General features: G+C 47.2%; 1 protein-coding gene across 4 annotated transcripts in view; it reads left to right on the forward strand.

Annotated features, from left to right (window-relative positions):
• Positions 1 to 26253, forward strand: part of LOC119389933 (uncharacterized) — a 163478-nt gene that overhangs the window by 15509 nt on the left and 121716 nt on the right. For 2 of the 4 annotated variants that reach the window (XM_037657381.2, XM_037657382.2), the window contains exon 1: positions 6705 to 7373. The exons of the other annotated variants lie outside the window; for them this stretch is intronic. In XM_037657381.2, the coding sequence (XP_037513309.1) occupies positions 7320 to 7373 (54 nt within the window). In that variant the 5' untranslated portion in view covers positions 6705 to 7319. Of the gene's footprint in view, positions 1 to 6704; positions 7374 to 26253 lie in introns of those variants that run through there. 4 annotated transcript variants of the gene reach the window in all.

Below are 26253 nucleotides of genomic sequence, written 5' to 3' on the forward strand. Positions count from 1 at the left end.
ATAATTTCTGGTGTTTTACGTTCCAAAACCACGATATGGATATTAATCACACCACTTTTCGTCAGCCCGCTTGTCGTCATATACCATGGATAATAAGACCACTTTTGAAAAAAGATAGATACACCTGTCGGAACGCCGGCTAGCCTGTATGACGGACTTTTCTCCTGTTTTTATATATGTTTACTCCACATCGTGCATCCAGGATGCCCGGAGAAAAGTGCCAAATATAGGACAACAAGAACGGCGTAACTGGCGGTTTTTAATAGTTATATGACCCTGAAGGCAGTGTTCATCAAGCAGTGGCTATTCCAAGGATGCAAAATTAACTTCAGATATCAAGAAATGAGAAAACAAAAAACGGAGGAAGCGAGCTGTAATAGCGGAGGTATGAAACACTACATCACTCGACCATAACTCATTAACTCATAGCGTGTTATACTGTATGCATTGTCATACTTCGGTTGCTTGGTTTGTATTGTTTACCGTCCCTAAGCGACTTAGGCTATGAAAGGCGCCGTAGTGGAGGGCTCCGGATAATTTAGACCACCTGGGGTTCACTAACGTTTACAAACGCGCCTGCATGCGCTGCTGTCTGTTTTCTGTATATACACGTACACCTTCGAAAATTAAAACAAATGTTGGAAGTCTAACGCTGTCTCCGCGTCGCTCCCTCGTGCCCTGGTTCCTATCCCGCGCTGTAAAGGTTAACGGTGCTTTTAGCATTTCGCCTCCATTCGAATGCGAACGCGAAGGCCGTGATTGAACCCGCGTCTTTCCGGTAAGCAGGTGAGCACGTAACTAGGACAGAGCTTTTAGCGTGTTATACTTTAAGCCTTGTCAGAGTTCGATGTATCGGCAACACGCGACTGTGCAGTCTACAGCAGTAGACTTGCCAAGTTACCAGAACTGTCTCGATCTAGCGTCAGTACACGAAAAGCAACAACAAACCTTGGAGACAGTGGATAAACACGTTACTATCAATACTGCATACAACACTCTGCGGTGCAAAGCTCCAAACGTAAAACGGCTTGCGTGTGATGGCCGGTCGGTACTGCGACCAGCGCAACTCTGAAGACTGCAGCGCGTCGTGTTCGTCTCAAATGTCGCCCATTCTGAGCGTAGTTCAACGAGGTGGGGAATAATTGAAGTGAGAGAACGTCTTTTCATACTTTATTCGTTCGACGTCTTAGTGTTGTACGGCAAAATGGGTTATAAGGCGAGCATCATGCATTTCGATCCACCTGTGGCCAGCCACGATCGATGACGCCAACCATAATCGACGGCAAGTCGGTGTATGGATCGTTAGATGGTCGTACACCTCTCTTGACGACACGAACGAAAAAAAAAAAGAATTAAAGCCGGTTCCGCCTCTGTGAAATCTGAGCAAACATCGAAGCTGGCAAGCAAGCGCCTCCACCTGGTGAACGCAGATTGATTTCTTTCTTGATCATCATCTTCTTCCTTCTTTCTTTCATATATCTTTCTATCTTTATCTCTTCCCACATCTTCTTCTTCTTTCTTCTTTATTTCGTCTTTTTTTATCTCTTTCTCTATTGCCTCTCTCCTCCTTTCTCTCCTCCTAACGCTCGCATCACTCCTTTTCACCCTCACCTTTCTTTCCCACTCCTTGCTATGCTATGCTGCACATAGCTATGCTATGGTTTACCCTCTCACCTCCTCCTTTCCCTCCTCCTCACTCTTACACCAGTCTTCCTCACTTCCCTTTTTCATACCCTTGCTAAACCATGCTATACAAGTCTATGCAATGCTTTACCCTCTCCCCTCCTGTACCGCGTCTCAAATAAGCATGGAGGACTGCGAGGTAGGGATGCGCTTCGGCTCTCCCAGGCCTTCATCACCAGCAGAATCCTGTACTCCGTTCCCTATCTCCGGCTTACGAAACACGATGCCGAACGCATAGACACAATAATACTAAAGGCCACCAAACGGGCTCTGGGCCTTCCAATCACAACATCCAATGCGCGTTTGACCGCACTTGGCGTGATCAACTCGCTCCAGGAGCTCACGGCAGCCCATCTAGTTAACCAGTACACTCGGCTTGCGCAGACGCCTTTAGGTCGGCGCCTTCTCACTCGCCTCTATATACAACACGACCATGAAACAGAGGACACGCTCAGGGTACCGGAGCTTTGGAGGCATAAACTTTTCGTCGAGCCTCTACCCAGAAACATGGACTCGGATTTGCACCAGGGAAGACGGGAAGCGCGCGTTCGGGCGCTAGAAACACGGCACGGTAGTAACGCAGGAGTTTACTATGTGGACGTCGCCGGACCGGGAACGAGGGGGTACTATACGGCAGCAATATTCCACAAGGAAACGCAGGTGGATGGCCTTTCCTTTAAGGCCCGCAACTCAACACAGGCGGAGGAGGTCGCTATAGCGTTAGCTCTCTCGCACAAAACTTCTAACGTAATCATTACTGATCCTCGCAAAGCCCGCGCCCGCTACATGGCAGGGGAAATTTCACCCCTTGCCTACGAAATTCTGCATGCGAGCACAAGGTTCGCCGAACCCACCCCAAAACGCTTGGTATGGACCCCAGGCCATCAGGGACTTCGAGGGAACGAGGCCGCAGACGCGGCTGCATGAGCGCTCATTCCCCGGGTACCTCATTTGGACCCTATGGACTGGAACCCACAACCGCCGCTGCTCAGGTACAAAGAAATTGTAGAGCACTATCGTTCCCAGCATTGCCGGTATCCACCCCCCGCCAAGGGTCTGGATAAGGCGGGAGAAAGAATCCTACGCCGACTTCAAACGAACACATTATTATGCCCGGCCATATTACAATACTTCGATCCAGCAGTCACTGGCAGGTGCAAGCACTGTGGGGAGACAGCCGATGTCTACCACATGGTATGAGCCTGCCAGCTGAACACAGCCATTCCCCCCCTCCCCAACCCTACGCGAGAGGACTGGGAGGCGACGCTGCTTAGCTGCTCTGACCTGGGGGACCAACAAGCCCTCATTGCGCGAGCAAATGCAGCGGTGTCGTCCAATGACGTCCCGGACTGAGGATGTCACCTAGTCTGTAGGGCCCTTTCAGGGGCTCATACACTCTCTTTTATAATAAAATTTTTCACCACCACCACCTCCTGCTTTTCTTCCTCCTCACCTTCACAGTCCTCCTCCTCACCCTCACTTCCCTTCCCCCCTTGCTATACTAGTCTACGCATGGCTATGCTATGCTAGGAGCTGCTTGACACATACCCGCCTTCTGTGGCGCATACCCGCCGAGTTTCCCGTCTACGACACCGGCCTTTCTCCGAGCTTAAACAGCTCCGATGTTAAAACTCGGGAGGCGACACTAAACCTCGACTTAGGTGTTTGGTAGTGGCATTCGAACGTCGGCGTTCGCGTGCCCTGGTGCATGGCCTCCGCAATTAGCTCCGGCAACGCGGCGCGTTGCCGGAGCTAATCGCAGAGGCCACCACTGGTGTATTCCTTGAGATAAACTTGTGTTTCGTCGCGCTGCTGAAGCTGTTCTCAGACGCCACGTAGTAGGACGAGCGTGGTTGAGATCTGCTTTCAATTCCAGCTGCTCACAAAAAACCGTCTGTACTTTTGATTAACTCGTTCAATTAACTCTAGTTACACTGACAGTTAATTGGCCATTATTTTAAGTAAAATTATACTCCGATATCATATGTATTCCAGATAACTCTTTAACTTGAACTAGAACCACTGATTTCGTACCAGTTTTATTTTTACAAGACTTCTGAACATTTGGAAAACCGGAAATAAGTGCTGGACCGGAAGTGCTTGGAAGACAATCAAGAGTCTCACTCGGTGCAGCAACAGCAGCAGCAGCAAGCAAGCAAAGCAAGCAAAGCAAAGCAAGCAAGCAAAGCAAAGCAAAGCAAGTAAGCAAGCAAGCAAGCAAGCAAGCAAGCAAGCAAGCAAGCAAGCAAGCAAGCAAAGCAAGCAATCAAAGCAAGCAAGCAAGCAAGCAAGCAAGCAAGCAAGCAAGCAAAGCAAGCAAAGCAAGCAAGCTATGGCAACGTCATAGGGCAACGTCATGGCGTGATGATCTTTCGCATCACTTGTTCACGCTGACGGTCAATTTCGCCTTTTCTAGGGCATCTAATGTTTTTGCCTGAATAAGAAAAGCGCTAGCTTGAGCGGATTTGGTAGATAGTATAGCTAAAGAGAGTAGCAGTACACAAGATATGACACAGGAAAGGAAATGCAACAGACGCAGTGCCTCGACCGTACCGTTCTTTCCGTTTTTCCAGTTCCATGAGCTGGTCTCACATATTCACCTATAACGCTGATTGAACTTAGAAAAGTAGGACACGGCGCTTCGAAGAATGTCAAAGAATTATACGAATTATATCTCACAAATATTTCTTTCCCTCGGATTTCAATTTCTTTTTCCTTCGTCTTCATCATAGTACTTCAAAGCTTGCTTGCTTGCTCAGTTGTTTCGGTGTGATTTTTACACTTACAACCTTTATTTTAACGCGATTTTCTCAGTCGCTGGCCACCACGACAAAGATAATTCCAGGATACTCTTCAATAATTGCCTTTTCCTGTTTCCTTTTATACGAGCTCACATTTTCCCCCACACGGGTATACCTGGCCGCCTGTATGTATTCCTGAGTCGTCCTTCGAAGGAGATTTTGCATTGAGCCTCTTGCATATTTAAGGAAGCCCACCAGTGCACGCACCTCTGTTCTGTGTTGCTTTGTTTCTTGCTTTTGTTTTGTTTTCGTGCGCCCTCACTGCTGTAGTGTTTTGAACATTGCCCTGTATGAACATCAGTCCCGATTGTGGGTATACTTCTTGTTTGATGCGCAGCGTCGAGTTAGTAAACACATGAGGGCCTACAGAGGTCAGAAACGAGCTGGTCTCCATTTTAGGCGCCGCGATGGCTTAGCAGCTCGGTGCTGACCCGCAAGTCGCAAGTTCGACCCCGGATGCGGCGATCGCGTTTCGAGGGTCGTGTTCCGTGTACTGTACGATGTGAGCGCACGTTAAACGAAACCCAGGCGGTCTAAATTATAAGAAGCCCTCCACTACGGCGCCTCTCGTAGCCTGAGCCGCTTTGAGACGTTAAACCCCCAAAACCAGCCAGCCTACATTGTAGACGCTTATGGCTGCAGAATAATCTTGTAATTGGCTAGTTGCTTCGTAGCAAAGAAATTGTGCAGCGCGTACAAACATGTACGAAAAGCGGCACTGGAAAACAGGACAAGCGCTTGTCCTGTTTTCACGTGTCTGTTCTAGCCCGTGTTTTAACGTGCTGCAAGATTCCTTTGCTTGCGGATGGTACACACACAAGGCAGCAGGGCAGCGTTCGTGCAGCTATTCGGGTCGTATGTATCCCCTTCCATACACTTACATCGGATTCACAAAGCTGGTACGTACGCCCAGTCGCCGTCACTGTCGTCTATCGTGGCACAGCGTTTTTTCGCCGCTTTGTCTTAAAGGAGTGGGTAGGGGGGGGGGGGAACCGGCAAGGTTAACGGCATGAACAACCAACGTCACCGGCGTGCCAGACGAAACAGGCGAGAATACGCGGAGTCATGACAGACTCCGGTAACCGCTATTCGCGACAAGTGTGTATGTGTGTGTGTGTGGGGGGGGGGGGGGTCCTCCGCAGCCCTCCTCCGCCCCTGCTCTTCCCGACCCCCTTCCGCTGAGGCCCTTGCAATCAGGACGATGTGCTAAGAGAACGCATTAGGGGAGGTATTATGCCACCCACAGCCGCTACCTCGCGTAAAAGCGTCCCATCGTGCATGAAATATAGCACAAGGACCAAGCATGCGGTACATATATGTTTGGCATCAACGGCGTTGGTCTCTGCCCATTTTTGCCGCTCTACAAAAGCGTGATTGAGGCTGTATACGCATGCCCAGGCATGCTCTTGGGGGCCACTTTGGCTGCGGGGGAAGCACTTAAGGCTCCGAAGGGGCGGATTAGAGAGGATTACGACGACAGCAGACGTGATCCTTGGGGGCGACGGAGGTCGCAATCCGAGGTGACGGGAGGCAGCTCTAAATGTCGGCATATTCTTGTCACTGTCGCCCGCTGAGGACTGCTTCATCTCGGAAGTGTTGCCTGTGCGCGGAAAAATTACAGCGGTCGCTGACAAGTTCAGCGGCTGTTCAACAACTACAGCGGTCGCTGGACGCAAGTTCTCTCGGATTAGGAATACGGGGGAGGGGGGGGGGGAGAAAAAAAAGCAGCAAAAAAAATTCAGGCGCTCTTTATGGGGTGCGCGCCTGTGTACTACTTTTATTTATTTCTTTTTTTCAGTGCTTTCTCCTAACTGTTTCCTCCTTCCATGCCGGGAATTGGACCTTCATCCACGTCCTTAGCAGTGCGACACTTCTCTTGCTACAGGCAACAACGGTGATGCGTTCTTATCCAAGCTACAATGAAATGTGGCAACGTGAAATGACAAGTCACCTCGATAAAAGATCAGATTACCCTATCAGAAACGGCTGATCGCCGAGAAGCCCACGACGTATAGAGCATCAATTATTGCAAAACGGCGCATAAAAATACGCATGTAATCGTCGCACCTTCGAGGGCCGCATTTCTGTACGCTCGTCGGCACCAGGTCCTACGCGTACGACGCCACCACCGAAATCTGTGAGTTATAAAAGCTTCGCAGAGAGAAAAGAAAGTAAACACGAGCGAACGGCGAGTGAAAGACGCTCACCCGCGGGAAAAAAAAAAAAAAGCGGGCGGCGCTCTTCGCACCGCGACCTCCCGCGCTGCCGCCGACCAATCGGCGATCTCTCGGCTTCTTGACGTCACGATGTGATCGATGCGCAACATCTGGGCCTATATAACGGCGGTACCGATTCCGGTGCCGGGACGGTCGGACTTTCTCTGCCGCCTCAAAAACTTCGAAATCGACGCGGACTCGGACCCCCGGGCTTTGCTCGTTCCCAAACGACTCGCTGTATACACAAGATAGAGAACGCACGCGCGCTTGTCGTGTCGTGTCGTATCGTATCGGCACACGCCTCGTTTCTTTCGTTTTCGGCGCGCTTTCGATGCTGCTGAGTTGGCGACGACAGCAGGTGACGTACGATCTTTAAACACTATTCCTTTATTTTCTGTTTCGTCCTCAAACGAAAGCGAGCCTAAGGAAGAGGTGAGGATCAACTCTCTTCCGGCTGGTCTTCCGCTTAAGTTTCCGAGCTTGTCCTTCCGGTGAGGAGTGAGAAGGACTGCTTTCTTTGTGAGGAAACTGTTCGCGGTCATCGCGGGCGTCTTTCTTGCGGTTCCTCTTCCGTACAAGACTTTTCTCACGAGCGACTGGGTGACGTCAGAGTGACAACATGCGCCACCCCTGCGCATTTGTCGTTGCCTTCGGCGTGGCACTGATGCTTTTGGTGAGTGAAACAGACGTCACTTTTTATTTGTTCTTACCCATTCGGGACTTCTGCAAGAAAAAAAAATAGAGCAGGAGTTATACTATACAGACTTGAAAAGTTGAGTGGATTCTAGGTCGATAATTTGTCTGTGATCGAGGCTGTGCTCGCGTTAGAGTGCTACAAAAATACGTACTGGTGGTTTAATGAGAAAACGACAAGAAGAGGCTGCACACTTCTAACACCGACGTCTACTGCGCAAGCGCAAAAGAATTTTGTCATGGACGTGCATACAGAGTACACCCTTGCAACTTTTAAAATAATAATCGCGCGAGCGTTAACCCGTGGAGATGGTAGCACCTAATATAGTCGACAAGTAACGACATTTCCTTCATGGTGCGCTAGCGCAGAGAGCATGCACACTCGTGCGCGAGCGCCGTCTGCTACGCTACTTGCTTAGAGATGCACGGAAAATATCAGCCCTATCTGTGCGGTCATGTGTTCAGAAAGCCGGTATAACGCTTATCGTCGTATCGCGGATCTCGTTGCTTATTGCCTATTTTAGAAACTACCGTAGCCTGGGGTCGACGCTCGCGCGATATTATTAAAAAAATTCGACGGTGTGCATACTTTATGTGCAAACTGCATCGCCTGGAACCTAACAATAATTTTCTATTTCTTTAAGGAAAAAAGAAAAACAAAGCCATTTGTCTGTAGCGCGAAGAAACGAAGGAAACGTATATATATATATATTTTTATTCGCGTTAGTTTGCCCTGCGGCATCAATACACATTACACAAAATGGTGCAGCTGTGTTTCCTCCATGAAGTCCAGGAGGGACCTATGGTTCGGACCGTATATCCATCGCTGCAGGTCCGGTGGCCTGGTGTGCTGAAATCCTGCACGCCGCAGGTGGCGTCGACGAGCCGCTTGTAGCCCAGGGCATGTCCATAAGAGGTGGTTCAGGTCTGCGTCCCGCACCGGCGCAGGACAAAATGGGCAGCTTGAAGTTGTGTATACGAGGTGGCATAAGATAGAAAGCTTCCCAGTTAACGAAAAGTGCGTTCTGCTCAAGGATACAAACCGGAGACCAACGCCTTTACGAGGTAGTCACTCTACTATATGTAGATTTGAGCTATAACCACGAGGCCGACAGATCGCAGCGCAAGGGCGAAATTAATCGAGAACTTGAAGTCCGCGGTCACTGTGCTGCATGCCTCTCGGTTATACGTGTCTATAATTATGTGATACAAATAGCATATCGCACCGAAGCTGCTGCGTCTCAATAAACGAATTTGAATACGAGTCATTGAACTATAATCTTACTGAAAGTGCGTGGTTTGTGTTGGTAGATTACTGGTTTAAAAGGAAAATGACCCTTTCCTAACTAATTCGTCATACTTAGAAAGGGCCACGGTGTAAACGAACTTTTCACGAGCCAATGTTCGAAGAAACGCGTGCGATAAAAAAAAAGGTGTTCTGCGGCTTGCCAGCCATATATACTGTGACCATACTGCGAGTCTCTTTAAAGATTAACTCGTATAGGCTACATTCAGCTAATACCTCGGCGAGTTTTTTTACTGCATTAGCTCGTGGCCGAGACGTGTTTTTATTCCCGAAAATAGGATTTTTGTTTTTTTCCACACGGGATGGGTTGAGCTAGGGCTGCTGCGTAATAAACGAGTTGGCGGTGCGTAGTGGGTGTGTTACATTTACGAAACAAAAAAATATATCACTAAAAAAAAAAAACGGTGCGATTGCTTGTGAATAACTCAACGCGCTTTTACGGCCACGCGTATTATGAATTTTTGAAGGTGTACTCAAACTCGGCGTTTCTTTCCACTCTTCCTAAAAACAGAGTGTTCGGGCAAAAATACAGCTTCTCGCCAAGGATAAGCTTACGGCGCGCGCTATGTAAAAGTGTATCCCGACCGCACATCTTAAAAGCCACCGTGCTATCATGTTTTAATGCGCGGTGGTATTTAGATTAAGAATTCGCGAGGAAAGAGGCGACAAATAAAGACTAGATTTATTTCCAGCTTGTTTTTGCATAGTTAAGTAGGTGAGCGTTAAGTATTATGTCGCATAAGTCCGCGGAGATGCTTCTTCTTTCGATTCTCTTTCGATAAGGCGTTGCGTTTAAGAACGAAAAAGATGCCGCAAGTGACTATCCGCTTTACGCAACGCCCTGAAATCGTATGATATCGTTACGTTCGCACTTGGTGTTCGGGGCTCAACTACAGGAGGCTTAAGATGGTGGGCCCGCCCTGCACAAAGGTACCGAGATCACTTTTTTTGCCACCTTCAACTCTTCATCCTCTATTCGGCACAGTACGCCGCGCAACAATATTCAGACCTGAGTACTTAATTATGAAGAACAAAGTCCTAGACTTAGACTGTCGTGTAAAGCTTTACCTTTTTGAAAAACACAGCTGTTAGGTGGTACACGTGATCAGATGAACGCGGCTCATTACAACGTTCGGGTCATCTCGCAGTCACTGTAGCGTATGAAACTGAAACGGCGAGGTAATTAAATTGATTCACACTATAGGGTTGACGGCGATTCAGCCATTAAACCGTCTTGGACAGCATCATATAGCTAACCTACCAATTTTATTTAAAATGCGTTGTTTCTCATTAACTGGCGAAAGTGTCAGAAGGTTGGCTGCTTCAGAGCCCGCTGTTTTGTTGTCGTAGCTAAATACAAATAAGGAAAGCTCAATGTAAACGAGAGAACAGCACAAACAAGAGCCAAAGTTATGAAAATTTTTCGGGAACATTTTTGTACGGAAGCGCCTTGCATACCTTAACATGAAGTTGCAAATGCGTGCGTGTTAAGTGCGATGCACAGTCAGCACCTGAAGTAGTAAGGCCAGAGTGAGTACATTTCACTCAGGCTCAACTAGTTCAATTCATTGCAAAGTGCGTGAGAAGGAGATAGAGAGAGAGAGAGAGAGAGATAACAATCTTTAATGAAATTCCCAGAGACGCTATAGCCTGGTTAATCGCCTGGCTTGCTACTCCAGGTGTCGGTGATGACTATGATAAACACAATGATCACATCTACACACAAATAGTACGCACACTCACAAACACACATATATACACAAAAGAGTCAGTTCATGAAGTTTCGTTAAGTGCAGTGTTCCTCAAGAACACCAGCGCTTTTGTGTTGCGCATCGCACAACCGCTGTCTTGCCACGGGCCGAGAAGGTGCCGCAGCTTCAAGCTCAAGTCGCGTTGCAAATGAAGTGCTGCCTTCAGAATCTGTCGTTCTCCGTAATAAGGCACTGACGCTTAGATGTTATGCAATTAATAAATGTGACAAATGTGGCACCGTATATGGCATCACGACTTTTCCGTGTCAGGGACATTTAAATACAAATTCTTGTCCCCTAAATTCTGTGGCGAAGGAAACAATCGCCAGCATGGCGTATAAAAATTGTAAATCTGAATAAATTGGCATGTACGCTCGGAATGAAGTGAAAAAAAAAAGCCGGCACAAATACCAGAACGGGCTTGTGAGTGGGGAAATCTTCGTTTATGTGTACGAAAATGGCTCGTTTGCGTCGTCGCATCAAACCTGACCGATTACTTCCTGTGAAAGCGCACAATGTAAAAGTAAACGATCAAACAGCAGTCACATATTACAACAACGACTCCACAAAAAAAAAAAACAAAAAAAAACTGATACACGACTTCGAGGAACGGTCCCTTGCGAAGGCATAACAAATATTTCCGATTAAACTGTTTTAAACCGATTACGTAAGGTGCGTCGCGGATTTTAGCAATAACAACAACAAAAAAGGTTTACTAAAGAACCTCTTGTGAAATTATTTTTCTCGGAACTTAAGGACGCTAGCATTCGTTTTGGTTAGCATACCTTCATGCATTCATAAAACACCACAAATTCGCCGCCTAGATTATTGTTTTCGGCCGCAGTGCTTGGAATCCGAGCGCTGTGCTCTCGTTCTGCTTGCATTTATAAGGACGATGTTGTTATGTGAGCCCATTCAGCTAAGTGGACTCTCATGAGAGAGGAAGACTAGAATGAATTTCAATAATGCAAGATAAGCCAAGCGCAATATGTCGCAAGAATAATAGCGCCCTGAGTGCAGCCGACGTAATGAACTGCTAGTTCTTGGGCCTTCCTACCTTAATTGTTGCCAGGCTCTTTAGGCTTTTTCGTTGGGCCGTGAGTGCCCGGATGCCTGCACGAATTGGCAGTTCAGCCTGGTTGGTGCTCCCATTGCATATTGCATATTGCATATTTCCATTATATTACGCACCCATATACTAATCAGTGCCGCATATGCTATATAGTAAAGTACTTCAGTATCAGCTAGAGAGAGTTAAAGAGCAACTGCTAAGCTCGAGGGCGCGGGTTCGATTCTCGGCCATGGTGGCAAGAATTTTATGGGATCGAGGGGGGAGGGGTACAGCCCCATAGCACATTTTTTGGTGCTTTTTGCGCTGATATTTAAACTTCGCATCAATACATTGCGAGTTCAAGTTTCTGTCTCGATCTGAGCCGCTCCGCCATTACTGAATAGCAGATATGAACACTATGCGTGCAGAGAAGCGGGTCTGACACTGCCGCCATGATCTTTAGCTTGTACACAAGACAGCGCCCAGATGAACAAATTTTTGAAGGAAGGCAGTGGTAAAATGGCGAAACGAAGAAGTTCTTGACACTTGGCTTCATCGCAACCGATAAGGCTACCCACTCGGGCGTAGGCGTCTTAGGCGTCAGACACCTAAGGAAAGGTGTCTGACGTGTGTTCGCAGGTGTTTACCACCATGGTACGTTGCGAAACAGTTTATAGCGCGTTACCTCACTCACTCACTCACTCACTCACTCACTCACTCACTCACTCACTCACTCACTCACTCACTCACTCACTCACTCACTCACTCACTCACTCACTCACTCAATCACTCACTCACTCACTCACTCACTCACTCACTCACTCACTCACTCACTCACTCACTCACTCACTCACTCACTCACTCACTCACTCACTCACTCACTCACTCACTCACTCACTCACTCACTCACTCACTCACTCACTCACTCACTCACTCACTCACTCACTCACTCACTCACTCACTCACTCCCATCAATCAATCAATCAATCAATCAATCAATCAATCAATCAATCAATCAATCAATCAATCAATCAATCAATCAATCAATCAATCAATCAATCAATCAATCTCTTCTCCTTTCGACTGCGCTTGTTTTGTCAGTGCTTCGCTATCGTTTCCTGATGGCTTAGTTTACGAAACACGCAACTTTTGTTATTGCGTCATTCAATCATTATCTGTCTGCACCTTCAGACTGAGCTGATTGAGACGAAACTGCCATACCTTATTTTATTGCCTCACGGTCGGTAATCCAAGTAAGGAAGTGCCCTTACCAACCTATTCGGCACACAAACGGCTTTGCTTCCAGAAGTGCGCTAACCGTCTGGTATCTCCAGGTTGCGGGAGAAAAAAAAAAAAAGACTGCCAGTAAATACCGTACCAACTATAAACAGCGCGCGTTAAAACCAGGAGGCTTGTTCGTCCGTTTCCGGCCGCGTACACTTATTTTGGCGATGAACGTCGCGCTAACAGGAAGCGAACAGAGCTATCGGCCCGCGAGAGCTTGGCAAGATTAAGTGGTCTTTTGTTTCGTCGCATCGACGGAGACCTTTAAAAAAACGAGCCCGTCTCGAAATCCGGCGGCATGTACGACGCATCCGCGGCACGCCGCCGCCACCGATAAACGAGACTTCGTTAACGGGAGCGGCTTCCCGAACCTGTCGGCACAGTAGAGGTAACAGGAATAACGATGGCTTATTCCGCAAGAGCGATAATCCGTTGACTTGTCGTGGACAACTTCTTAACGACTGCTTAAGCTCCTCTTCCTCTCTTTTTACTTGACAAAGAAAACTGTGCGTAGAATTTGGTAGAATGCTTGAAGAAAAAAAAAGAGCACAAGAAAGGACATAGCGCACTCTCTTGTCATGCGTACTTCTTCAACCGTTCTGCGCACTAAAAAAAAAAAAAAGTTTTCCTTGTCGAGTATGTTGTACCAACCAGCTATAAGCAGCCACCTTGTCGCAGTACCTGTTTTTGTACCCGGGATAGAAACAAAAAGATCAGTTGGATAGACACGGAAGCTGTGGTAATGCCATTGTAAAAGAAAAAAAAAAAGAATATCACACTCCGCATTGTCCGCTTCACTTTTCTGGCTTTCTCAAGAAAACGCTAAGAGCCGCAAAGAGGAGGGGGTGGGGACGGAGGTTTGTAGGAGAGGTCTCTCTGTAATCTAGTTTATTAAGACAACGCTCCAGTCTTAACCTGCCTAACTCTTGTTAAACCAACACCACCTGGTATATTCTAGGTAGTGTCAATTGGTTAAACACGCAAGTTTTTCTCTTGTTATTTTGGGCCAAAATAGTGAAAGTGTACAAAAAGCAGCGCAGCCGTGACCGTTGCCACTTGGAAGATTTCGCTCGTCTAGCCTCGGCTTCAACACCGTATCCCGCCTATTGGATGTACTTCTAGATACAGGAAGTATATATATATATATATATATATATATATATTATATATATATAATATATATATATATATATATATATTATATATATATATATATATATATAATCTTGAGAGAGAGAGAGAGAGGGGGACCAAACTAAGCATTGCAGTAAAGCGTGAAGAGAAATCAGTGGATTTTGTGGGATCTGAGAGGTGTGTAATCGCCGCTCTCGGAACACACGGAAGACAGCATACGCGGTCGGTTCAACGAACATCCATTTCTTTACATACGGCGAGCTCGCCGGCCGAATCCTATTACAAACTAGTTACTCGCTAAAACTTATATAATGACAATGAATATCCGGATAACATAAGACATAAAATACACCATAACATAAGACAGCATAAGACAAGCAATAACCGCGAATGCGGCGTCGCGAGGACGCACGACTCACCACGACACGGGGGGGTGGAGGGGGGGGTGCGAGGGAGACAAGCCGCGGTATCGTCCCCCACGGGACCCCTCCGCGCCGCGGGAGCCGCCCGTCCACGCCAGCCGCCAAATCCCAAGAGACTTCCTTTTTCCCGCCCGGCGGCCTCGCTTGCTTCTCTCCGGTGGCGTGGCCGTCGCTCACGCGCAAACCCCAACGCTCGCGAGCCTAGCGCCACTGCCTCCGACGGCCTATCGGCGAGGCGCGCGTGCGCCATGAGGCGCAGAGAACTTTACAGGAGCTGATAGCACCCCCACAATTTTCCATGAAAAGACTGTCTACAGGAGGTATTTTCGTCGGCGTCGAATTTTGTACCAGCTTACTGACAAAAAAAATCCATTCACAAAACACTGTTCCTGCAGTCGTTCAACCGCTACAAAAGAATGGTCGGAAGATGCGCTCTGTGGATTAATAACCTGTTGACTTGCGAACGGAACAGGGGTATGTACGAGGGATTGAACTACTCGGCTCTGTGTGTGAGCGGTACCCCCCCCCCCCCTTGTTCCTTTTTCCCTTGCTTTTTGCCTAATTGTCCCATGACCTCTGTGGTTTCGTTCTGTTGTCACCGAGACTTGCAGAACTGTTGCTTTTTTTCACGGAGCCTCTTTTGGGCAACATTTCGACGGGTTAGCTTTCATACATATCATAGCGGCGAACGCGAACACTTTCTACGTGTGCGCTTTTATTTCCCGCGGCAATTCACTCGAGTAATAATGATAGGGGTTTGAAGTTGGGAAAGGCGCTCATTTGTGCGGTGACAAGGAAGGACAGCGTAGCGTCGTCGAGGGAGGGCATGAAAAATAGAAGAGAGAGGAAAATAGATCACCTTCTCGCGATGAGTACCCACGCTACGTAAAGCCCGGCCGGAATACCTGTCCTCACATTAGTAAAGCCGATGAATGCCCCGCAGCACTAGAACTCGGGGCCTGCCACATTTTTTATTCAATTATATGAACACTCGAGACGCATATTTCCGTCGCCGTCGCCGTCATGTTCCGTATAAAGTGCGAATCAATAACATCGGCCTGCTCTTTTTGTGTTCTATGTGCGAGCGAAAGCTTGCGAAGGCTGCAGAGGTGTGCGGCTAAGCAGACATCAAACGCAACGACCGGCTCCGTCGGGCGAAGGAGCATGAAGGGGTGCCAGTAGAGGGCCGCATCGCTCGGGCAGCAACTGCGAACTTTGGTCAAAAGGGCGCGGTAGCGCGCGCGCGCTATCTCGACAGACATCAGTAGACGCTCATACCCATGTAGGTGCTTGTGTTCTCACCGCCTACATCGCAGTTGAGGCGACAGGCAGCACGAAAGCCCCTTCTCTTCCTAAAGTGGCCGTATCCCCTAATTCCAGCGTTTTGTAGAGTTAATCTAGTTGGGATCGTAATGGAGTTAGCTACTAGCCTTGCTTCGGATAACCTTCCAGTTTATTGCTATTGCATTCACTGCTTCGCCCTTGCGGCGAAATCGTGACACTTTTTTTTTTCGTTTCTAATTTAACACGACACTTGGGAGAGCACCGAGGGCACAAGATCCACAGTTCAACACAGACGCACATAAAACATCTTGTACAGACAAAACAAAGCAGTCGTTTTCCCGAGTTCATTGCGTTAAGCGTGTCGTGCATAAAACACTACATTATACATGGCACGCAGGCGACTCCTGTGTAAGGGGGGTCGTCCGTTCTAAAAAAAAAATCGCGAGCACGCATTTAAGCATGAACAAATAACAGAGCTAAGCAAGCAGTAGTGCGTCGCGAACAAATGTGAAGGCGACGTTTTGAAATGGTGCTCTACAAACGTTGTATTTGCGTTGTGGTCTAAAAGTTGATAGAGAGAAGAGTTCGATAGTTGTAGCCAGCGCTAATTATACTGGTTATAGCAATAGCACAAGAAATGCTGGTGGATGAGGTAGATGAGACGGGGACGTTAGTGAGAATACTGGAGATGTTTGCCTGTCTGGCGGCCTGGGGCCGTGCCGATTCAGGTGGTGAGGCAAAAAATATGATAAACGCAAGGATCACGCACACACTAAAACGGTACAGACTCCATACACTCACGCACACTCTTCATAATGTCTCATTAAGAACTGTAGACGCAAAAAGAAGTTGGAATCGTTTTTATTACTAGTGTAATGCAGAACTAGTGTACCTGCCAAAAACTGTCTGGCGGTTTCAAGCACGGGCGTAGCCGGGGGTGGAGGGGGTTGGAGGTGTTCAACCCCCCCCCCCCCCGAAATTTTTCAGTTTTGCTTGCTTATATATACACGCGCACATACAAACGCACGCACGAATATACATAAAGTATGGTTGAACCCCCCCTTCGAAAAAATTTCTGGCTACGACCCTGGTTTCAAGTTTCATTCATTCTTTAAGTTCAGCGCCGCCTTCAGAGATTAAGCCTAACCAGTAAGGGTAGCGTTCACATAAAACGTGAAAATATAAGAACGCTGCAAGCGTAATGCATCGGCGTGTTTTAAGAAAAATGAACTTCTCGAGGCTGATTCGAAACGCTTCTAACAACGGGCAATCTTTTATTATCCACAGGGAATGAATCGATAAAAATAAACAGAAACAAATCTTAATTGTGCGGATTCAGCTGGGAGAACACACTTAAGTATGTGTCCCACACATAATGAGAACAATACAAATAGGCGTAATAGTACAACTGGGACTTCTCGGGGTTCTATTAGAGAGCGCGAGAAACACAATATGTACTGAATTCGATCAGATGTCCTTGCGCGCAACACAAAAAAATTCAGAGCCCTTCTATTACTGTGAAGATGAAAACCAGCGAAGCCAGCGCCTGCGGCTGCACGTTTTTTGCGGCAGCATCCTCACGCCGTTTTCGCTCCCATTCGCGGTTCTGTGCGCGTTGGCGCTTCTTCAATCCGCGGTTTTCTTCCTCCGAGCGAACGACACGCGTCCGTCCCATAGCGAGTCCAAAGGGCAACTGCTGATAACAGTGCTAGCGCGATCTAGCACGTCACGAGACAAAAAAGGGCACAACAATTGGACGGGAAGTGCCGCCGCCGAGTATCGCGGCATTTGGGAAAGAGGCATCGGCGGTGGCGAGGGGCGCCGAAAATTGTTCTACGCGTCGTTTTGTCCGCGGACGCTATGCGCCAGAACCTACAGTTTCACTCTAAAAAGTTCGCAAAAAAGATTAAACAGAGACGTAGTGCTCATTTTTCACAGCAACACGATCCCGTCACAGGAACTTTTTATCAAGCCTCCACAAAATTTCTCGTGGCAAAACTCATGTTTTGCGTTGCGTTGTCGCATTAGAGGATATTATCATATGTGTATAGCTAAAGAAGACACAAAACTCTTTCAGGGCCTCTGTTTTAAGCGCGTATAGGCAGGGGCGTCTGCTCCCTAAAAAGTTGGCTGCAAACACGCTGTCCGATAAGTCGACGCGGTGTCTACGTGTCACCATCATTGTCGACGTTCCCGAAAGCTCTTATCTGTACATATACATCGAATGTTCCAACAAATGCGCGTGGGAAGGACAGCTTGGTTCAGCTTTAGGATGCACGACCACTCAGATTCGTAAAAGCTGTGACACAGTGGGAACAATAGCTTGGCGCCGGAAGTGAGCGCAACCTATGTCAGTCAGTATACACATCGACCGCATATGCACGAAGTCACGTAGGAAAACGAAAGAAGACGCGCCCCCTTTTTTGCGTGTATACCAAACATCGCTGGCTGTCACTTCCTTGCTGTAAAGACTAAGAATTATCGCTACTCTGGCTATATAAGAAACAAGCGCCGTTACGTAGATTATAATGTTTCGGCTGAAGGCTTTGTGTAGGCCTGTGATGTGTGCTGTCTCGATTACGTCATATCATGCGGATGCAGGAGACAGCCGGTGTCTCTTTAAATTTATGGTATCAAGATTTCTCCTTTTTTTTTTAAATATGTTGACTTCTTATCGTCGCCTACGCTTAGCTTAATCGATGGCTCCCACGTCGTTATATAGGCAGGCTGGCTAAAACAGGAAAAGGGAAAGGGGGAGGTTGAGAAATGGGATATTGACGAGGGCGGAAGAAGAATGAAATTGGCTGTTGATTGATTAAAAAAAAGAACAAAACAATCGGGATGCCAGAGCAGGAAGTTTGCACTCACGTTTATGAACACCAGCTGGTAAAAATCGATCCCAGAGAGAGAGAGAGAGAGAAAGAGAGAGAGTAAAAAGCGTTTTAAAAGCACTCAGTGATTAGGCAGAAATTATATACAGATCTCACAGGACCAAGCTTCAGGAGTCCCCTGGCTCGTTCATAAGAAAATTTAATGAATTCATTACATACAGGCTTCGTCTAGGGGACTTGTTCCGTGCTCTTTTTAAAGGAACTCACTATATATCTATCGATGCACGCAGTATGCGTTCTTCGTTTTAGTTCACATATGCTTACGTGAAAACGCTTTGTTGCTGGGGGGGCCACCGCCATTGCCGGAGAGGGGTGCACAGTTTAATAACGCCTTTCTGGTTGTACCCTTTTCGCAGTTATTTTGCATGGTGATTGTTAAATAGCGATCATATCAATGTTTCTAACCCATAGGAGAGTGGCGAATTGGGCGAGTTAGAAAATGCTCATGATCATAGGCGTGCGCAGGGTTCCCCATTAGGGGGGGCAAAGGTTCGTCGCAGCGCCCCCCCCCACCCTACTGAGTCAATGCATGGGGCAGATTTTGCGCCCCCCCTCCTCTTAGGTGACTAGCAGGGTCAATGTACGGGGCAGATTTTGCGCCCCCCTCTTAGGTGATTAAGGGGGGCGGCCGCCCCCCCTGCCCCCCCCTGTGCGCACGCCTATGCTCATGATGGTTAGCGCAAACGCAACACAGGCGAAAGAAGAAGAAACGACGACACAAGCGCTCCCGACGACGACACATAGCGCTTGTGTCGTCGTTTCTTCTTTCGTCTGTGTTGCGTTTGCGCTAACCATCATGAGTTTCTAACCCAGACCGCTCATAAAAGCCCACAACTACAGCAACCGGGCTGTGAGGAAAATGACCACGCGGAAGGAAGGAAGGAAGGAAGGAAGGAAGGAAGGAGGAAGGAAGAGGAAGGAAGGAAGGAAGGAAAGGGACCTGCCCTTTTCCCGGGGGGAAAGTAACGTGTCCACGCAGAACCTCCCTTGGGAGTTGTCTTAAGCGATGCGTAAGCGTAGAGCTTTATCGCAGGAACGAAAAAAAACAGAAAAAAAACTTTATTGGAACATTATGGAGGCGAGCCTTAGTCGAGGGTTCCCACTGGCCTTATCCGCCCGTTCAACGTGGTCGATCAGCGCTTGCTGGTCGGCCAGGTCAGAGCTGGGCAGTCGCGCCTCTCGCTGCTTCAACGTGTGTGTTGGTGTCATCATGTCTGTGTCTTTAAGGTGTGGGGGCTGTTCTGAGCAGCCTCAGGTGATGTGGTAGAGTGCAGGGCTTCCTCCGCGCCAGGGGCAGGAACCTCGGAAGCATGGCGCGTAACCTTTTTGAGTGGGGATGAATCAGTTTGAAATTTTCTAAAACTGCTGGCCTCCTCTCCTGTTAGATGTTTGTGGGGAGGAGCGTATACTCAACGGGTAAAACGCTGATGGGCGAGAAGGTCCCTTGCGATTGTAGAACTATAATTTTAATAAGGCGTTGTGATTTGGAAGTCTGCTGAGGTGGCCAGTGTCGCTGCTCGGAAAGTTAATGCGCCAGCTGCGGCTTCTGCCCTCTAATTTCCATCCAACCCTGGCGTACCGGGCACCAAAAGACCGAGCGGCGGTTATGGAGGCCGTGTGTCATTACAACGCTACGACCTTGGGGAATTCTGCCTCGTAACAGGAGACGACAGGCGGCCTGAGAGTCCGTGACGATGGTACTGTTACGGCATCTGCGTGTAGCCGTACGTGTACGGCCAGCGCGATAGCCCTGATGTCCGCCTTCGTCACTGAGAACTCTCTGAAGGAAAGCTCGTTTACCACTTTCGCTGTGTTCGTTGATCACCGCGTCGACGAAGTGCTGGTGGTCGTGGCGTTTTCTTTTTGGGTTTGCTTGCACGTAGGAGGCGGAGTCCACACAGTGGACGTCCTCTCTCTTCAGACGGCGCAGTAGTGCTCGTAACCACGTTGTGCGAGCCCCACGTCTCTCCTCGTGCCGCTCTGGGTCTGTGTTCCTCGGCCCATGTCACATGTAACTGGTGCCTGCCTGAGGGATCAAGCTCTCCGAGCTCCTTACCGAAGCACAATGGGGGCCACAGCGTAAGGTCCTAACCACAATACGATCACGGCTACCCGACCGCACTTACTGTAGGAAACTCTATGGTTGCACCCGCCACGGTGGTCTAGTAGTTATGGTGCTCGACTTATGACCCTAAGGTCGCGGGATCAAATCCCGGCCGCGGTGGCCGCATTTCTATGGAGGCAAAACGCCTGAGGCTCGTGTACTTAAAATTTAGGTGCACGTTAAAGAACTCCAGGCGGTCGAAATTTACGCAGTCCCCCACTACGGCGTCTCTCATAATCATATCCTGGTTTCGGGACGTAAAACCCCATGAATTATTATTATGTATGGTTCCAGTCTTTCCGGCATCGGCTGGGCGTCTTTCATATTCTATGATAGCACTCGTCAACGTCTGGAACGGACCCATGGAAGGCGCATCTCGCGACCACCGGAACGCGTGTTCGGGCATTAAATTTTTGCGAAGTCGGAATTCGTGATGCGTACAACCTTCCGCACCGACTTTACATCTTGCCCCACAGATGGATTTCTCATTCTGCCACCACGAGATATTTCAACGAAGCCTTCCTATAAAGTGTTCTTTTTTTTTCTTGCATCTGTGTTTTATGCCGGCAGTGCGACGCCATGATATGGTTCATACATAATGACGTTCTGCAAGCGCATGTGTTTAGACCAGTGATAGGGCTTAACGCCCACGTTTTCAGAATGTCAATATGTATGAACCTGTTGGCAAGGCACTCGCGTTTCGAGCGTGCGGCCGTAGGTTCGAAAGCCGGCACCGCCAGAAAATTTCGGGTTGTTTGATATACATATTTCTTTATGGCGATTCATCGTTCTTGACAGATGGACAGACGGGCACACAGTTTTCTTGTGGAGTCAGCATAGAAATGCTTGCGCATTTAAAATGCTGACCTGTAGAGCCGCTCATAAATCTTGACAAGCCTCCCTGCCTTCTTCTTCTTGTTTTCTTCCTTCCCGCTGTTCTTAACGGGCATCTAAATCTTTGTACACAAGCATTTTTACTTGGCTCCCCCCCTCCCCTTTTAATTCCGGCCCAGTTAAAACACAACTATCCCGACTGGGAATCGAACTCTCGGCCATGCATGGTCAGTATGACTGCGCAATAGATGTGTGTGTGTGTGTGTGTGTGTGTGTGTGTGTGTGTGTGTGTGTGTGTGTGTGTGTGTGTGTGTGGTGTGTGTGTGTGTGTGTGTGTGTGTGTGTGTGTGTACGTGCGTGCGTGCGTGCGTGCGTACGCGCTCTGTATTTGTCCCCATAGAGAAAAGCAAAGGAAAATAATGTGAGTGCAGGAGCGCCACTCTTAGGTGGGTCATTCCATGCCAACTGTCCCAGTCTGGGCGCTCGACAAAAATCGATTTCTCTGAAAAAATCTGAGAAAATTACACACATATAGACATTAGTTCTACAGTATTTTTCCCAAATATTTTGAGCTGCAAAATGTTTTCGGGCACGTGAGCGCCATTTGAACTTCTCGATATGGTGGAAAACCAGGTAGGAAAGAACAATTCGCTATAAATGGACCGTTTCACGCATTCATTCGAAACTTGCTTTTTTGCGTTTTTAGAGCATCGCGCTATTATTATGGGACAGTTGCTTATAGTAGCTTTATATTTTTCACTCCTTAGCGCGTAGGCAAAATTAAGTAAATTGCAGCGTTTTCGGGAATTTTTTTACAAAAGAAGATTGTAGGCCAAATACATCAATTATTTTTATAGAACTCTACATAAAGCGTACTATCTCCTAAAGGTTTTGTTTTGCCCGTGTTTGGCGCACAGGTTCTAAAATAAAATCCTGAACTTGGAAAAAAACGCTACATTGGCCTATGTTCAGACGTCTGTAGCACCCTAAGTTGGTCCAAGAAAAAATAAGCAGAAAAGCGCATACGATTGAGAATCATAACGCCTTCGTGCACAGAAAGTTTAATTGAAGTAGTTTTTGTTTTAGTCAAGAAAAAATTTTTTGAAGTTTAGTCCCACCATTGCATTATTTTGCTATGGGGGCAGTAGAAACCGACTAATTTTACTGCATAAAAAAAGAGGTAGTGTATTCGTAGCACATGGTTTTCAGCTCCTTTTGTTAGTACTTTATAATGTATATTACATATCAAGGAGATGACAAACTGAGGTAAAAATATAACAAATACCATTGGCTTAAATGCCGAAATTCCACAATAATGAATCGCGTTACCTATTGCATGCGGCTCTGAGAATCAATTGGCGTCAAAATAAGTCAAGTCTCAAAGTTCATGTAAACCGGAGAAAGGAGGCGTGAGCGTGGTAATATATAGCGGATCCAAACGGAGTTCATCAAAGTATTCCGCAACGAACGGCACATGATGTGACAACGCGCCGCGTATTCACGCATTCTGTCCGTCGTCCGTGACACTACGGACGGGATATGCCAAGCTATTTTTCACGTCCTTATTTGGATGGTTGCAGGCAGACGGTTTTGGTTAATGTAGAATTTGTCTGTCTGGTAACATGCATTGTTTTACAGCTGTTATGAGATCACAACAGCCTATTTTTATGGCGTAGTTGTCCGGCGCCACCGCCGCCGCCTCCGGTATGCGTAAACAATGCAATAAGTAACGCGATTCATTATTGGGGAATATCGGCATCCAAGCCAATGGTACTGTTATATTTTTACCTCTGTTTATCATCTCCTTGATATGTAATATACATTATAAAGTACTAACAAAAGGAGCTGAAAACCATGTGCTACGAATACACTACCTCTTTTTTATGCAGTAAATTCAGTCGGTTTGCACGGCCCCGTAGCAAAATAATGCAATGGTGGGACTAAACTTAAAAAAAAATTTCTTGACTAAAACAAAAACTACTTAAATTAAATTTTCTGTGAACGAAGGTGTTATGATTCTCAGTCGTATGCGCTTTTCTGCTTATTTTTTCTTGGACCACCTTAGGGTGCTACAGACGTCTGAACATAGGCCAATGTAGCGTTTTTTCCAAGTTCAGGATTTTATTTTAGAACCTGTGCGCCGCACACAGGCAAAACAAAACCTTTAGGAGATAGTACGCTTTATGGAGAGTTCTGTAAAAATAATTTTATGTATTTGGTCTACAATCTTCTTTTGTGAAAAAATTCCCGAATACGCTGCAATTTACTTAATTTTGCCTACGCGCAAAGGAGTGAAAAATATAAAGCTACTATAAGCAACTGTCCCATAATAATAGCGCGATGCTCTAAAAACACAAAAATAGCAAGTTTCGAATGAATGCGTGAAACGGTCCATTTATAGCGAATTTTTCTTTTGTACCTGGTTTTCCACCATATCGAGAAGTTCAAATCGCGCTCACGTGGCCGAAAAATTTTTGCCGCTCAAAATATTTTGGGAAAGTACTGTAGAACTAATGTCTATATGTGTGTAATTTTCTCAGATTTTTTCAGAGAAATTGATTTTGGTCGAGCGCCCCGACTAGGACGTTGGCGTGGAATGACCCAGCTACAACGGGCTTAAGCCAATTATAAAAAACAAATGAATAGGGGAAATTTCCCAAGTTACATTTTACAAAAAGCCAATCTAAAAAAAATGTTTATGTGCTAAGCCAGCAGAGCGCGGTCGAAAATTTGTAAATGTTAACGTTAGGCTGATTAAATGTAGGAAAGTAGGTGAAATACAACAATTATCATTTACACGCCCCAAATAATTAAGGTATATAGTTTCTTACTGTTAAGTTAGCGTTAAGTTAAATAAGGTAGTGGTAAGGCGGTATATAGCTAGTGTTAATATAGCGTACTAGAGTATTTGTGTTAATGCAGTCATGGTTGCCCTGAAATTTAATGTGCGAGGCAGATGAGACAGAATACGAGTCCATGCAGACGTCGCGTGGTGTCCGTTGTTGTTGAAGATGGGCATTAGGACCGTCTGTCGGCAATTCCAGGACAGTGAAGAAACGATGCTTGTTGGTTAGAGCTGAGTTTTTCTTAGTTCCTTTCTTGTGCGGCTCTTTGTTGTTGATTTTCGGCGCTTCATACAGTCATCCTAAAACAAGATCGGAACACGCATGTGAATCCACCCACCCGAAGGTACCCGCATGGGAAAGCAACTTGTTAAACTTTGTCAGTTGACGGAGACAATTCTGGTACTGCAACGACAATCTCAGCTTGTTTCGTCTGTTTCTTTTTTTTCTCCTGGCTACGTGATGTTATCGTGCGGACGTTTGCAATGAGAACAAAGTGCGCGAAGGCAACCAGAATCCATGGGCGTCGGCAGGGGGGTGCGAAAGGGGCACTTCCTCCCCCCCCCCCCCCCCCCATCTCCCACCGCTACGCAACTCGGGTTTGCACCCCCCAAGGCAAGATCCTGCCGACGCCCATGCCAGAATCGTCTTTATCGGAGCGACGCCATCGTTTTCTTTTTTTTCTTTTTTGAAGTATCGCGACAAGGGTTTTGATCACACGTTGTCGCCGATAATAGTTTGCAATCACGGCGAAAAAACAGCGGCTTCGCGGAGCCAACATGCCCGTGGAGCATGGTAGCTTCTGTAAAGTTTGCAGACACGTTTTGGCTAGCCTAACCTCTCGTGTTTGTACTATATATGGTCTTTCAAGCCATGGCACCACTATGTGCACTTTTACTCTTACCTTCAAAAAAAGTTTTGTAATCTACAGTGACGCACGACTTCAATCTGCGCGGCTTTCCACGTAAATCCAAAACCAATCTCGGTCAAATCGCGGACGAAATCAAACAGCGTCACGTCGCGACGGAAGACGCCAGAGAGTCGTACGCGTGCGCTTGTTTCTTAGGCTATAGAGTTACTCCCATCACGGCTCGCAACGGAGGCAACTTTTACCTCTGGTTGAAAGTGTAAAGCCTCAATTCTCGCGATGTTTACACCAATTACTTTTTGTCTTGGGGCGGCATTTACAAACGCTGGCACTCGATTGATTCATTTTTTTGCTTTTTCGTTGAATTTGGTGACACTCCCATTGGTGCGGCGACTGCTTAACGAGGCTATTGGAAACTTTTGTCTCCAACTGGACGTATGGATTGCGGACATGTTCGGACAGTATGAAACTGGCTGGACGCAAGATGTCTTTCAGCAACGAATGTCTATTGGACTAGTGCCACGCGCGTTGATAACGCAGGAAGCAATGAAGGCAGCGCTAAGGTACCTCAGGCCGACACGTTTTCACTGCCGTTTGCGCATACTTCACATTTCTACGTGTGCGGCTCACAGCTACTACTCTTTCCATCTTCCTCTCTCATTCTGTATTGTTAATCACTTTGCACCTTTACTACGATGAAGGGTAGTAAAACTGTACTTGCACCTGGCTAACCTATCACTTACTCGAACTCTCTCATCCCATTCAGAATTCAGCAGAGTAGTATTCTAATGCGCAAGACGTGATGCGTGCACGAGGTTTAGATTCACGAAGTTTGCACTTATATGTTGTTCGTGGCACTGCCTGAGATGAGAGGGAAAGTTGTGCCGAGGAGGAGCAGAGGAGAGAAAAAAAAAAAGTAAGCTGCTAGTTTTGATTGCAAGAAAACAGACCAGCACATTCGACTGTAGATTGGATTAGTTTTACGGAATTTACTGAATTAGATTGTTACGAGTGATCCTGTGGGGTATATTATTACTGGCCTGTGCATGTGGCCTGCATGAGTGTCTGTGCTTCTTGTCTCTGTCTCT

Source organism: Rhipicephalus sanguineus, chromosome 4 (genome assembly GCF_013339695.2).
Source record: "Rhipicephalus sanguineus isolate Rsan-2018 chromosome 4, BIME_Rsan_1.4, whole genome shotgun sequence".
NCBI lineage: Eukaryota > Metazoa > Arthropoda > Arachnida > Ixodida > Ixodidae > Rhipicephalus > Rhipicephalus sanguineus.